This window comes from Opisthocomus hoazin, chromosome 21 (genome assembly GCF_030867145.1).
Source record: "Opisthocomus hoazin isolate bOpiHoa1 chromosome 21, bOpiHoa1.hap1, whole genome shotgun sequence".
NCBI classification, from domain to species: Eukaryota; Metazoa; Chordata; class Aves; order Opisthocomiformes; family Opisthocomidae; genus Opisthocomus; species Opisthocomus hoazin.
The window spans coordinates 9,010,209-9,024,636 of NC_134434.1; the positions used below are offsets into that span (position 1 = coordinate 9,010,209).

Here is a 14,428-nt window from a genome sequence, read left to right on the forward strand (position 1 = left end):
TCCCCCAACATTTGGCTCATGGGAGACCGTTAAGCTTTATCATACTGTATAAAACTATTAATTGTTAATACATAATGTGGTTATAGCAACATCTTACAGTTTTACATTCAAATTTTCAAAGTACTGCTAGATTCCTTTCTGCATTGAAAACACAGCCTGCTGAAACTCAGATGTGACACATTTTCTGTTACCGAAGAAGTCACTGACATTGCTATTTTTAGCATGCGAGAAGGCTGTTCTAATAAAAGAAATTTATTCCCCAGTAGTAAAAACAGGACATGAAGGGTTAATGAACATACAAGAGGCAGATTGTGATGGCCACTTATATAGGTTACCCCCACCCAAAAATGCAGCATTTTCAGTCTCTAAAACATGCTGAGAAATTTAATTGCATCCTTTTTATTTCAAATGCAGGATAATTCCCTGAGTAAGCAGCTTTTTTACTTAAATAAAACTTTTCCAGAACTTAAAATAAACCTGTGGAACAAGTTCACACAGCTGACGGTGAGCTGGAGACGGCATGTTCTTTGGCCCAGGGAAGCAGAGGCCTGGCAGGAGCGCTTTAACTATTCACTTCCAAAGCTTCACACTGCACTGTCACCAGCCTCCTTCAGTACAGCAGTCTCCCCCACATCTACATCTCCTCTCCGACTGATCTCTGGGTTTTGAATTACTCTTTGACTACTCTGCCATGAAAGGGATTTTTCATATTTGGTCTTAAAGAGTAATCCATGACCTGAAGAAGCAAGGATGGGGAGGGGGGAGAAAAAAAAAAAAAAAAAAGTGAAATGAGATGACCGCACAGGTAAACAGAACAGCTCATTCCTTACAGTTACAAAGAATGGGTCCTCATAGTCTGGAAACTATGCGTCCCAGCACTTTGGAAGCAGAAGAAATACCATACATAGAAGGAAGAGCAGGCTTTTAAAGTTGTAATATAAAATTTTAGATAGCTACGTATGTAGATTTTAACACACACACACCCCCACAACTCATACACCAAAGATTAAAGTAATGAATATACACAGAAGATGAGACATTTTCTCAATGACTTGTAAGGACAGCTGCACTTACCTGGACAGTCTGCTGTCTCTTTGAATGCTCTTTTTTTACAGCATCCTCGGCACATGTTAAACACACATTTATTGCCCTGGGTTGGGTAGAGGGTAAAGAAGCTTTTATCAGTGAAAATAAAATTATTATTGTTTACTATAATAAGCAACCACAATACAGCTCTGCACATTCAGACCTTTGGAAAAAAAAACACCCCATGAACATGTATATTAGGCAGTCACACCTCAGTCTAATGAAGATCACAGAGTTGATGTCATACGGAGGGAGGAGCCCCAGCTATAAAGTGTTTGTACATAGCGAACAAAAACCGAAACAAAAAAAAATCAACTTCTTCAACATCAGTAATCTACTGGGCAGCCTGAGTTACACAACACAAGCAGGCAAGTGCCATAATCACTTTGGAACAAGCATTATGACATTGACTGCAGGTGAACTTGCTGTAGTTCTCTGCAAAAAGTATGTGAAACATGGTGCCTAACATGCTTGCTACCATCTGTAGCTATGTCTAAAATAAATGTTACCACAGCAATTACTTTCCTACTTGCAGCTTAAAGTATACCTCAGTATATATTAAAATATGATGTACAACCCTTAGGGGACAGCAGCAGTTAAGTCTTGGCTAGTTGACAACTTGGCTCTACTAGACTGGGTATCCATGGTGCTCTGGCTCACACGTGCTTAGTGATCATTTGGGAAAGTGGGGTTCCCTCCATTCCAATTAAAAATTCCTTCATGTTTGAGGAGTCCTTGGTTGAATTTTGTTTGTTTGTGTGTTCCCCCCCGTTCCATGACATAGCTTAGAAACATATGAATGGGGGGTGGGGGAGCAAACCGAAAAAACAGGCCCCGTCACCAGATTTCAAGGGCTGCCTGCACCATTACAATGCTGCAAGAGCAAAACAAAAATGAGACTAAGCCCAGCTTCAGTCACGGTTGAGGCACCAAGCTGTGACACCTGGATTAGCTATGAACAGGATGGCTTTGAAAGCAGGCCAGATGAATACTTACTATTTTCCCAATAATGAACACAGCAAGAAAAAGTATTTTCTTCTGTAGCTGCAGCTCCAAATTGAGCCCCAGCTGGCTATTTCTAAGGTGCTAGAATAGTGCTACAAAAGAGAGCAACACCACATGCCTGTGTCCTTGTGTCCCCACCCCCACAGCTGTAATGCTACTTTTTCAGCTAGAACACAGAACTGTTCCTTGCACCTTACGCCCTGCTTCTACATTTGCATGGACAGGTATCTTAGCAGCAATGAATACACTCCGCTCACTCTGCTTAGCAACATGTCCCTGCCAAGGAAACAGCTATGTTTCCCAAGGGGGGAAAACTAACAAACAAAACACCACCCCAGTCAACTCTGTTCAAATATCAAATATTTGAAGTTTTGTATATAAAGTTTCAAATACATATGCTGTATACAACCTGGAAAACAGCTGGCTTGTTTAACATTGTTAATGGTGAAAATTCCTGTTAATCTGCTAGCAAAAACAGCTGAGAATGACCAGGTGCTCAGTCTTGTTCTGGTTAAGGGCATAGATCCAAACCCAATGAAAAACAGAGCTACAGATTGCTGCCTGGCACTCGCTACAGACTGTACTGCGACAATGGTTAAAAAGTATCTGTATTAGTACACCAATAACCACACAAATTATTAAAATTCTCAATCCTTGCAGAAAAACACCACCCACCACTAACCCTACTGAGAGGGGTTTTGTTTTTAATTTCACAGTAGAATACACGTGTAATTACTGGAAGTTTGGAGATGTGGCTCCAAGAGATCTTGGGAAGTTCATCTAACTCACTCAACTGTCTTAGCAATAAAAATCCTCTGCAGGAGTAAGACTTCACTTTTTTGGAAAGGCAAATGATCTCAGAGAAGCTACAGATGTTAATGATTTTTGTGCAGCACCTGCAACTCAGTGACCGGTTAGTTAATGTTAAGAGGCTTTTGCATAAGTATGGACTTCCTCCCCTCCCTCATATAAGCAGGACTTGGTATGCATGCAGTAATGGACACTGGCATGGACCTACCTCAGGATGTAGAATCATAGAACACAATCACAGAATGGTTTGGGTTGGAAAGGACCTTTAAAGGTCATCCAGTCCAACCCCGCTGCAATAAGCAGCGACATCTTCAAGTAAATCAGGTTGCTCAAAGCCCTGTCCAGCCTGACCTTGAATGTTTCCAGGGATGGGGCATCTCCCACCTCTCTGGGCAACCTGTGCCAGGGTTTCACCACCCTCATCGTAAAGGAATTTCTTCCTGATATCCAGTGTAAATCCACTCTCCTTTAGTTTAAAACTATTACCCGTCTTTCCATCGCAACAGGCCCTAATAAAAAACCCTGTTCCCATCTTTCTTATAAGCCCCATCAAAGGCTGCAACAAGGTCTCCCCGCAGCCTTCTCTTCTCCAGGCTGAACAGCCCCAGCTCTCCCAGCCTTTCCTCACAGCAGAGGGGTTCCAGCCCTTGGATCATTGCTGGGGCCTCCTCTGGCCCCGCTCCAAAAGCTCCAGGTCTCCACTGACTTACCTTAGGGTTTCCACATTGATCACATTTTGCATACTTGGCTAGAAAAGAGACAGAAACCTGATTTCAGCAACGGTATTTTTATGTGGAAGAACTAAATTTAAAAAAAAAAAATCAGAACCAGACAAAGCTTGGGGCTTTTCTAGCCTGAGAGAGACTCTTTTGAAATAAAAATACAGTACCTCAAAGGGCAAAGGTAAAGATGCTTTCACTTTTCAAGTACCTCTAAGCTACATCCAAACACAGAAAATTTTAATCCTATGTCAAGCGTAAAAGAGGACATCTACTTGAAATGCACACAAAATTCCAATTTCAAATACTAGTGACAGCTATATTTACTTTGTAAAGCGTTTTGATCTTGAAAAGATGCTTATAGTGGATCAGTGACCTACTTTGATCCTTGTTTTCTATACTAATGAAGATAATTTGAATCACATTGCCTACTACCCAATTTCCCAATAATGCTCCCCCTTTTTAAAGAAGTTTCTACAAGTACATAAACAAGGAAAATAAATAGTGGCAATTTATGTCAAATGTGATAATGAAATGAACTTTACATGCATTCATGCCAATAAATGGAACTTACGTTTTAAAGATGGATCAAAGCTTTTATTTGGATTTCTTAACTTCTTTTTTTGCTTATTCTTTGACAGAAGCTCAGAATTTCCATCTTCCTCCTCTTCCAGAGCACGTTTCCCTCGCACACCTTTTTCAGTCCCACTGGCTCCATTCTCCTTGCATCTCTCCTTTGGCCTGAAACAGTGAATATCATCCTAAGTTGGCTGAAGGAAAGAAGTAGGTGTTCCCTGGCCACTATTCTGGTTTACAGAAATCTGGGTAAACTAACGTTTTGTATCATGGCTAAATTACAAGGAAGTGTCATTGCCCTTTAAACTGGAATAGAAAAACCTAACTTTTTTGTTAAAATTTGCTGTTAATAACAGACACACTGTCAGATGTATTGGAAACACAGTGCAAATTGGCCAGTTAAATTAGGCACCTGTTACTGCCAGGTTTACTGAAGTATTTACTTAAGTATTAATCTTGCCATGCTCGTTCTTCTCTTCAGCCCAATTTTCACAACATGAAAGGAATACGCTATCTGAAAAGCTTGTCCATACAACACAAGCATCCTTTATAGCATACAATTTAGTTCTCATCTTTGCTACCCTGGCAGTTACCAGCAACATTTGTGTTAAATATAACAATAAAGTACTGTCAGGTAGCATATCTGTTGCACATCAGGTTCTCTTTCTGAGCTGCGGTGGAATTCTTGCGTTTTACTTTCCAGAGGGAGAGAAATCTGAGGAGAATCTAAAGGAGAAGATGCATACAATGAGCAACATCCCCACAAACAAAGCAATAATCAGGAAAAAACCAAACCAGAATAAAAGTAATCCAAAGTCTTCAATTATTTTCAAATGAATGTAAGCTCCCACAACAGGACTGGATGGCTCTGTATTGATAGTATGGGTGGGAAACGCCTCTGTGTACCTGTCCATGTTAGAATAGATAACTCACCCTGGCCTGATGTACGGCTGACAAATCCAGTGGAAAAAAGGCAACCCTTCTTTTGGCTTTTCTCCTTCTTTCTGATTAGCTATTTCTTCCTGCAGCATAGAGTTACAGTCAGTTTTCCTGGAGTTCTCAGGAAATACTTCAATAATACTTCAAAATCCAGGAAACCACAAACTGGAATTTAAACTAACAGTTACTGACAGTTAGATATAGGCAAAAACCTCTACTAAGACAGATGAATCGAAGCAGATTTGTAACTCCTAAATCAACTTTATCCCATGTAAAGCTGTTCCAGCTTAAGGGGATGCTACTGTAGTAAACTACCAGTATCAAAGTTGGTAAGCCACAAAGTTCCAGTGAAGTGACTAACAGACATCCACTGCATGACATACATGTTAAGTTCCCACCAAGTGTGGACAGTGTTGTTCCGAGAGATTAGGGCCCATCTTGGTACCTGGCATCGTAGTTTCAGCTCCCTGTTGACATCTACAATGCCCTCTAGAGTCTTCACTTTTGCTAATTCTTCACGCAGCTGCTGGTAAACTTGAAGCCTGAGGCAAATCCCAAACATCAAGTCATATTTATTCACTATGGCTAGACCACGAGCAACTAAAAATGTTTTTATAAAAACCCTTCATAGATTTTTCTTGCTGCACTTGCCTTTGGTAGAAACTTGTAAGTCCAGAGAAAAGCACACATACCTGCCCCTCTTTTCCAAATAAATACTTGGCACACAACCAAGGTACTTCGAGATAAGCTAACCTGAATGTACAGCGCATCAGCTGCTCCTCAGTAGCTGCCCATGGCCATCTTACTCCACAATACATGGAAGACAGCTTACTTCGCAATGAACAAGGAGTTAACTCATGTTTGCCATAAAGTGCATGTGTGCATAAGGGCAATTACCACACGGTAGCTGATGTGCTGTGAGCTCACACTCTAGCTTATCTTGTGGTAACTCGTTCAGTCCCCCTGCCCTGTTTCCCAGATATGCAGTGAAGGGTAAAGGCCTCAGCCCACATTCTCTCCAACCAGCTCCAGGAAAAAAACCTTGCAGCATAGTAATTCTGGCCAGACAAATCCTTGTCCAGAAAAGCTAGAGACTTGCTAAGCGGGACGAGCCCTAAAAACATTAAGAGTTCTCTGGAGATACTCACGTGTGATGCCAGAGCTTGAAGAGATGAGCCCTAACATAAGACAATGGACAAGGGTACTTCTGCACTATCTCCAGATACTCCTCAGCCATCTCCCACACCAATGGGTTTCGGCCCTCAAACAAAGCTGGGTTATGAAGATTACCTTCTAGGGAATGAAAAGAAATACTCAAACTTTCATTTCAGGATTGAAAAACAAAATCAAAAACTAGGCTCTGGAACTTGATCAGCTCTGTTGTGATTCTACCAACCAGTCACAGACATACAGAATCATAGAACGGTATGTACTCACAAAGAGGAACACAGGGTCCATAAAACTCTGGCCTGACCTCAGGATACTATATTTCACTATACAGTTCTTAATTGAGCCAAATAGCTCATATCTAATTGTAAAAAATTACAACAAAGTATATTTTCCAGAAAGGCATCCAATCTTAACACAAAGACAGTAAAAAAATAAATAGAGAAATCACTGTTTTTTGTTGTCCAGTGGTTAAATACTTGGACAATGGGTGTCTTACCTTATGTCTGTATTCACATTTATCTGGCCTAAATTTACAGATACTGCTTCTCACTATGCTTTTCTCTACTAGCTTCACAAGCCTTGTGTTGACCAGTATTTTTCTAAAACAAGATTCTACAACCTCCCAGAAAATATGTTTCATTGCCTTAACTGTGTGAATGATTGGAAGCTTTTTCTGACACCTATCCTTGCTCTTCCTGTAAGAAGTTATGCCAATTCTTTCTTGCCCCAACCTGCCAGAAATATTAATCAGTGGACACACTTCCTGCATCAAGATTCATTCAAAAACCATTCCATTGATTAACAGATGCCATGAAAATATCCCAGGACAAGAGGAGTCCCATATGCCTTTGTCAAATAATTAGATTTGAGCTGTCCACTCGATGGTACTACAAGTCCAACGTAACAATTCTTACAACTCTTAAGTGACTCCTGTTCCTGCTAAGAGATGGCCAGTGTAAGAGGAGAGAGAATGGCCACTCAGCTTTCAATCAAAGCTATGCACCAAGTCAGTCTGACGTAAGCTTTCATTAAATGTATATGGGGCTGCTAAGAGAGTAAGAAACAGTTTGTATTCTCATCTATTACAAGTAAAAGTTAATTTTCTTTACCTGCACTCATGACACCATGCACTCCTGTCTTACGGATACATTCTTCCACATCGCTGAGACACTGGATGTTTCCATTTGCAAATACAGGAATGCTTACAGCTTTTCTATACCAGTGAATAAAACAGATGCATAAAACTGAGAATTAGAATCAACCTAGAAATTCTACTCCTGTCACACAAATTTGTTTGCTCTTCAATGCACTGCACACTCTGCTTAAAATCTACGTTCATAGCACGTTAGCAGAAATCCACTAAGATTGGTACAGCTCACTAACCTGACAGCTTGAATGTGCTCCCAAGATGCCACACCAGCAAGCGGTCCTTTCTGTTCTTTAGTACGGCCATGCACAGTCAGCAGCTATAACACAAAGTTGCATTTACTTTTCATGCGTGTGAAGCACTGGAATAATTCCACTGACAAAAATTTCCTTTCACCCCATATGCTTCATCGACATGACTGAATTCCCACTGCTGTTTCAACACTGCAGGGACTCTGGCATTACAGAAAGATATCAGCAGCTCACCTACCATAGCATGGTTTTGGGCTTCTTTCAGCTTGCTATTCCACAGCATGACAAGATCACATCTTGGGAGAACCTACAGACTTCCTATTGCATTGGTTCCCATTTGTGATTCACTTTGGAACTTGTGATATATTGATCTGGCTTGCTCCTCAGCAGAAGGCCTGAATACTGTCAATACTGGCTCTGACTACAGACTGTCTCTTCCAATTTAACTGGAATTAAGTCCTACAAGACTGCCTATTCCTTCACTAGTGGTGGCCATATTTGATACTGGTTTTGCTTACAGCCCTGTGGATTTCATGCATTCACACTGCCTCCTGCAGCACTATGTTAGTCTGAGATGCTCACCCACAGTGAAGGATGCCGCACTGCCCAGTGATTACAAGAGAGACTCTGAAGCCATGATGTCTTCCATATCATACTAGTGACCTGCTGCCTATGACTGCAAATACAATCAATCTCTCTGCATCCTGTTTTCTCTGTCTGTAAAACAATGTGGCCTATTCATCTCCACAGTACACCAAGATCTGGTCATCAGGTGCTTTACATAGAGACACATGTCCAATGCAAGAGCACAGGGAGCAGCTGCCTCCTTACCTGGCAGCCAGCTTTCTCCAGCATCTGTGCATACTTCACTGTCTTGTCAATTTCGGGGAAAACGCGGATTTTGCACGTGATGGGAACAGAGAGCTTCTCGTTAGCCAGTAAAACTGGGAAAGATTGAAAAGACAGGTAAGTGGGCTGCACAATGCTATGAAAAGTCCCTACTCTCCTCAAGATGTGATACTGGATGTGATAAGGAAAAAGCCTGAAAAGTTAATGCTATGCAGTTCTCGCAGCTGAAACTATCAGCACTGTCCTCTGCAATCCTTATTGCTTCGGTTAATCAAGTAATAATAAAACGTGAAGCACAAAATCTGCATTCTAACGAGAAGGCATAAAATAGTCAGCATTTAATAGCCCTAACTTTTCCACTGCATCAAACCTTCACTTTCAAGGACCGCCCCTCTCAAATCTTAATCATCGACACAGGTTTACTATTGTCACAGGCTACTGTACTCCTCCTACTCTGCCAACAGCATTAACACTCGCTTGCCCACCTTTCCTACAAGAGATGCTTTGCTTCTTCCCAAATTATCACCCAAATAATCATCAGAATATTCATCACCCAAAGAATCACGAGTCTCGTCCATGGCAAGCAGAGGCTTATTAACTGAGGTACGCTGTGGACTCAGTTAAGTAGTAAATGTAGGTTACAGAGTCAGGGTGAAATCTAGAACAACATGTTAAACTCCCATAGTCTTTACACAGTGCATGGAATCAGAAAACTACTAGAAAAAGAGCTAACAAAGACAGCCAAAAGGAAAACAGTGAGAAGTGGCATGCCTGAAATTCCCTTCTCTTCCAGAGCTTGAATTTCTAATGTAGGGAGTCACCTGCTTTCTTCTCTTCTTACCTTGAGGCTGTATTGATTTGCATCTTTCCCTCCTAAGAAAAGTGCCCTAACAACCACATTACATGCTGGGCAGGGAAGCACTGTCTGTTTTTCCACATCCTCAGCAGTGTATTTGCGCCAAACATAATTCAAGATTCCCTGGACCACAGGGAATGCAAACGGAAGTGGGACTCTTTAAAATTTCACAGTTCAGACACTTTCTTCGAAGTGGGGTGAAGACAATTCTCAGCTCTACCCAATGACCAAAACCTTGCTTTTCAAATCAGTTTCGAATGTATTTCTTAAAGAAATATGATACTGTTCACAACTGCCACCGATAGTCTGAAAACATCCTACACAAATTTGGAGGAGAGAGGCATGACTTGCTACGGTGTGGACAGAAAGAGTATGCTGAGTGGGTCAGAAAAGGGCAACCGTGGCTTTAATCAGAAACACAACTGGCACCCCAGAACTTCAAAGTGAAAAAGTAAGGCACTGGGAGTTCTGCTGTTTCTAGTGTTGGAGAGCCACTAAGCCTTCATTAGATCGGGACTTAACTGACTCACTTTCACCTAAAGTCTGTTTCAGGTAGTGAAGCCTTTTAGCAGATCTAGGATGAGTTTGTAGTGGGATATCACCAAGTACCTTGAGGGTGCTGCTGGAATACAGTAAGAAAGAAAAAAAACAAAACCCAAACATAACCCTCCCCAAAGAAACATGCTGCACCTCCTTTCCCCACAAATCCCTAAATCTCCTCTCAATGATGAGCTCATCCCATTCTCTCTCAGTGAAGCCTCTCTAAAGACTTACTCATTCTCTGAAGAAGATCCCACTCCTCTTGCAGAAATGCTCCGTAGTGACCTATAATAAAATAGCATATGACAGACCTGTACAGAAGACTAAGATTCTGAAGTACACAGCTTTCATAAACACTCACATACTAAGATCCAGACACCCATATGCCTCACCTGCAGAAGCACAGTTGCTCTGTCCTGCCTGAACTGGAAAAGTTGGATCATTCTGTTCCCCATGCCACCCTAGATTTATAGGATAAACAATGATTCCCCACACCCTACTTTCACTGCTACTTCTTAAAGCTGGTGTGGTGACACTGCCAGCTCAAAGTCCAACTTTCAGGGGTTTATACCAGGTGTTTAAAAATTCCCTGCAGCATAAAACCTGATCAGATTGAAAGATCTATTTGCCCTGTACATCACTGATCACTTCCTATTAGTCTTTGAAAGACATTTTAGAAGAGGAATGGGCAGTTACTGAACAAATGTTTCCTCAACATCCTAACTGATCTAAAATTTTCAAACACTGGTTCTGCTTTTCAAATATAGCCACCTTCGCAGTATCTTTAAGGGATTCAGCAGGTGTTATCCTCTTCTATGCTACTGTGAATAAACTTTGTGCAAGTATCAAGGAAACAGCAGGCGCCAAGTGCCTACACGATATAATTTTAAATGCAGTTTTGCAAAATTAGGCTGTTTGAGCAACTGAAATCAGAACGAAAGTCAAGCTCTTGCTAAAAATACTTCTTCTGAAGGATATTCTAGACACAAGAGCTGTCACTCAAGAGAAGGTGGAATTAGTTATTAGTATATCTAATCTTTGCCTTAGGTATTACAAAGCATTACCTGTTAAACTGGGTGTAACTAAGTCTGACTTCAGCAATACTGCAGCCACCCCCCCATCAAGGCTTAATTTGGTCCTCTTGATGTTTTACTGCCAACATTCACATTTGAAACATGCCATTTCTCTGTTTATCCAGGGTTCAGATTTGCACGTACCTCTCTTTGCAATCATTTGGGGGCAACCCAAATTTAGGTCTATGGCATCACAATAATCCTGAGCCAACAGTGCTGCTTGGACAAACACTTCAGGGTCATTGGCACAGAACTGAGAAAGACAAAGAAATGTGGAATAATCAGGCAATAGCTTTCTTCAAGTACTGCCAACACATTGTGACATAGTTATGAAGCAACTACTTGCTACAAAAACCAGGCATAATATGTAGTTAACAATAGCAAACACCGTTTCTCAAAAAAACCCAACAAACAAAAACTGTGACACCAGCTGAAGATCCTCAGCCTTCAAATGACAAAATGAGAAAGATGAGCATTCAAGAGGCAAAGAAATATTTGTAGAATATTTTACACGTCGTACCCCGTAAGAGGGAACAACATAAAATCCCCTGTAGAACAAACAGCTGTAGCATTTTAATATATAAAGGTGCTGCAGAAGAAGAGTCACCTGAGGTGTCTCTGGGTCTTGAGACAATTCAAACTTTATAGATACCAATAAGCACCACTGCTTCTAAAATGAGTTCACATTAGTGTGGTGTGTGAAATAGACACACTGGGCTGTTAGTCAAATGCTCAGTCTAAAATACAATTAATATTACATTTAAAGCACAGTGCAAAAATCAATTTATTAAGAAAAATTGGGTTAATTGGAAGTTGCTTTGTTGAAGAGGACACAGCCAGACTATTCTGCTCATTTATGCTTTTCAACAGAATTTCTAAAATTCATTATTAACCAAAACCAATGCCATCACATCTTTAAATAATATGGATTTAAACTCAAACACATGTGAGCAGAAGGTGTTACTTAAACCCTACAGCACTACATAAATTATGGCTGACACCAACTAAAGCCAGGAAAGGCGTTTGCTTTCTCTGAGGTGATTGAAACAATGGAAAGCATCCAACCAAGCCACATCAGTGAGGATTTTTACACAGCAAACAAAGTCCACAGAGCAGGCTGGGCCCAGATGTATGTCTGCCAAATCTACTTCCAAAAGTCTGTGACCAAAACCCAAGCCTGCCCAGAAATACTGCAGAACTCAGTAAGGACTGCGGTACTGGGTCAATCCAAAGATTAATGTAGTTAGTTCCATGCCTTATGTCGAACAGTGACCAGTGGGAAGAAGGATAATACAGCAAGCTCACAGTAACTGACAGTCTTCAGGTAGGTTTGCCCAGAATACACAGCTTACTGAGCTGAAGATCTGTGTTCAAAAGACTTGTACCTTTCTAAGACTGTTTAAATTTCTGCCACCTGTATTTGTATGTGGCAAAAAAACTGCCTCCCGTGGAAAAAGAATATACAAAGCTGTACTGAGACAAACCAAAGGTCCATCTCATCCTGCTGAAAATGGTCAACAACAGATGTCTAGGGAACAGCAGAAGCTGGAAAGCATCTTCAAGGACTTTAGAAGCAGAAACAGTGTTTCCTGCACCTAATGACCCTCAATAGTTTTCCCTCATTTGCTTTCTAAACTCATACAATCTTTCAGCATCCAGCACATCCCACGGTAATGAATTTCGCAGTTTATAACTACCACTACCCTTACTTAACACTCATTTCCCATTTATCATCTCCAAGCCAGTCATACTTTCACAGTCTTCTTTCATTTCTTCCCTCAGTCAGAGGAGATGCTACTTTTCCAGGATGAAGAGTCCTCATCTATTTAACTGCTCCACATGTTGAAATCATGCCATTCCTCTGCTCATTCTGTCTTTCCCTGTATTATTGTCCAGCTTCGCAAGCCTCTCTCCCTCTTTGGGATAGAGTGAAGTACCTGAACCTCACTGAGTATTCACGAAGCAGAAGCACATGTCCTTAAAAGTGTGTTCTGTCTTCCTTGCATCCATTTTCTATAGCTAAGGACTGGACATGTGGCTTCAGAGAACTACTGAAAAACCTGTGATCCTCCGAGTTGCATCAGATCTGGAACAACCCTTGACTCTAGAAGACCAGCTGCAATCTAGCTCTGAAGATGAGGAGCAGAGGACTAAAATGCTGTGAGAAGGCTAGTGCTCCAGGCCCCTGAGGTTAAGACACCCAATCCTCTTTGCTAGACAAGGGATAAACAGAAAAGCACACGCCTATTTTCATGAGCTAAGTACTGTTTGCTGTGTTAGGTGAAGAAAACGAGAATTCTGTCATCCCATATAACCCCTTTAAAATCTGGGTGAGATTGACTAGCTTGAACTCACGCGTATTTGGAAACCGTCTGGCTTTGTTAACACAAACGGGATGGGTGACGAGGGCAGGGGTGCACCGGGCGATGCCGACTCGCTCCTGCGGCGTTACCCGAGAGCGCAGCGCTGGGCGCACCCCGCGGAAGCTCTTCCCGGAAGCCCCCGCCGCCGCTCCCGCTGCTAGGGCTGACCGGGCGGGCGCCGCCGCCCCGGGAGCGCAGCGGGCGGGCCGGGGCGGGCGCCGGTGGCGTGTCCGGCGCTCACCTGCACGATGAGCGGGCGGTCCTCGGGGCAGGCCTCGCCGTAGAGGTTCTCGCGGCGGTAGTTGGCGTCCCTGAGGAAGACCTGGGCGTGCAGCATCGGCGTGTAACAGAGCTGGGCGCCGTGGCGGCGGCTCAGCAGCCTCCAGGCCAGCTCGCTCTGGTCCACCATGGGCGCCACCACGTAATGGGCGCTCCGCAGCGTCTCCCTCCAGAAGGCCTCCCCGCGCAGTTTCGGCATCTCCCGCCTGCCCGCCCGTGCAGCGCTGCGGCAGCTGCCGCCCCGCGCCGCCGTACCGGGGCTCGCAGCCGCCGCCTGAGGCCCGCAGGCGGGCGCGATCGCTGGGCCCCGGCAGGGCACCGAGACGGCCGGACGGTGCCACCGCCATCTCGCTCCGGCCGGCTCAGCAGTGCAGCTACGCGCCGTCCCCCCCGGAAACCGCGGCGCTGCCAGCAGAGGCCGCGCGCGGAAGAGTCCGGACAACCGCAGGGCCGGCGAGTGAAGGGAGGAGGCCGCGCTCCCCCGGTTTCCCACCGCGGTGGCGGGCACCGGCTGGGTCGCTACAGGCCCCTTCCGCAGCGCGGGCCGGCGCTCGGACCCCCTGCACCGGCCTCGGTCCAAGGCCGTGCGTAGCCTGAGGGCCGGCTGCTGTGACGACGGACGTGGGCGGCCTCCCCGCCGGCGAGCGGGCACGGTGCCGCCGCGCGCAGGGCTCCCGCGCGGGCCGTGAGTCAGCGCACGCAGCCCCGGCCGGGGCCGCCCGCCGGTGGGTGCCTGGCGCAGCGCGGCCTGTGCCGCCGCAGCAG

At 43.7% G+C, this 14,428-nt stretch overlaps 1 protein-coding gene across 2 annotated transcripts; it reads right to left on the reverse strand.

Moving 5' to 3' along the window:
* Positions 1-383: 383 nt before the first annotated feature.
* On the reverse strand, positions 384-13,970 carry DUS1L (dihydrouridine synthase 1 like). Of its 2 annotated transcripts, XM_075441028.1 has the most exons (13): positions 13,626-13,970; positions 11,166-11,274; positions 10,183-10,233; positions 8,535-8,647; positions 7,689-7,771; positions 7,415-7,518; positions 6,284-6,428; positions 5,581-5,677; positions 5,130-5,218; positions 4,195-4,361; positions 3,612-3,649; positions 1,075-1,150; positions 384-736 (listed from the first exon to the last, which is right to left on the reverse strand). In XM_075441028.1, exons 1-13 carry the CDS (start codon positions 13,860-13,862, stop codon positions 585-587), a joined length of 1,461 nt encoding a protein of 486 aa, XP_075297143.1. In that variant the 5' UTR covers positions 13,863-13,970; the 3' UTR covers positions 384-584. The 2 variants fall into 2 exon arrangements, with proteins under 2 accessions (XP_075297143.1, XP_075297144.1); XM_075441029.1 differs by lacking the exons at positions 5,130-5,218; positions 5,581-5,677.
* Positions 13,971-14,428: the final 458 nt, after the last annotated feature.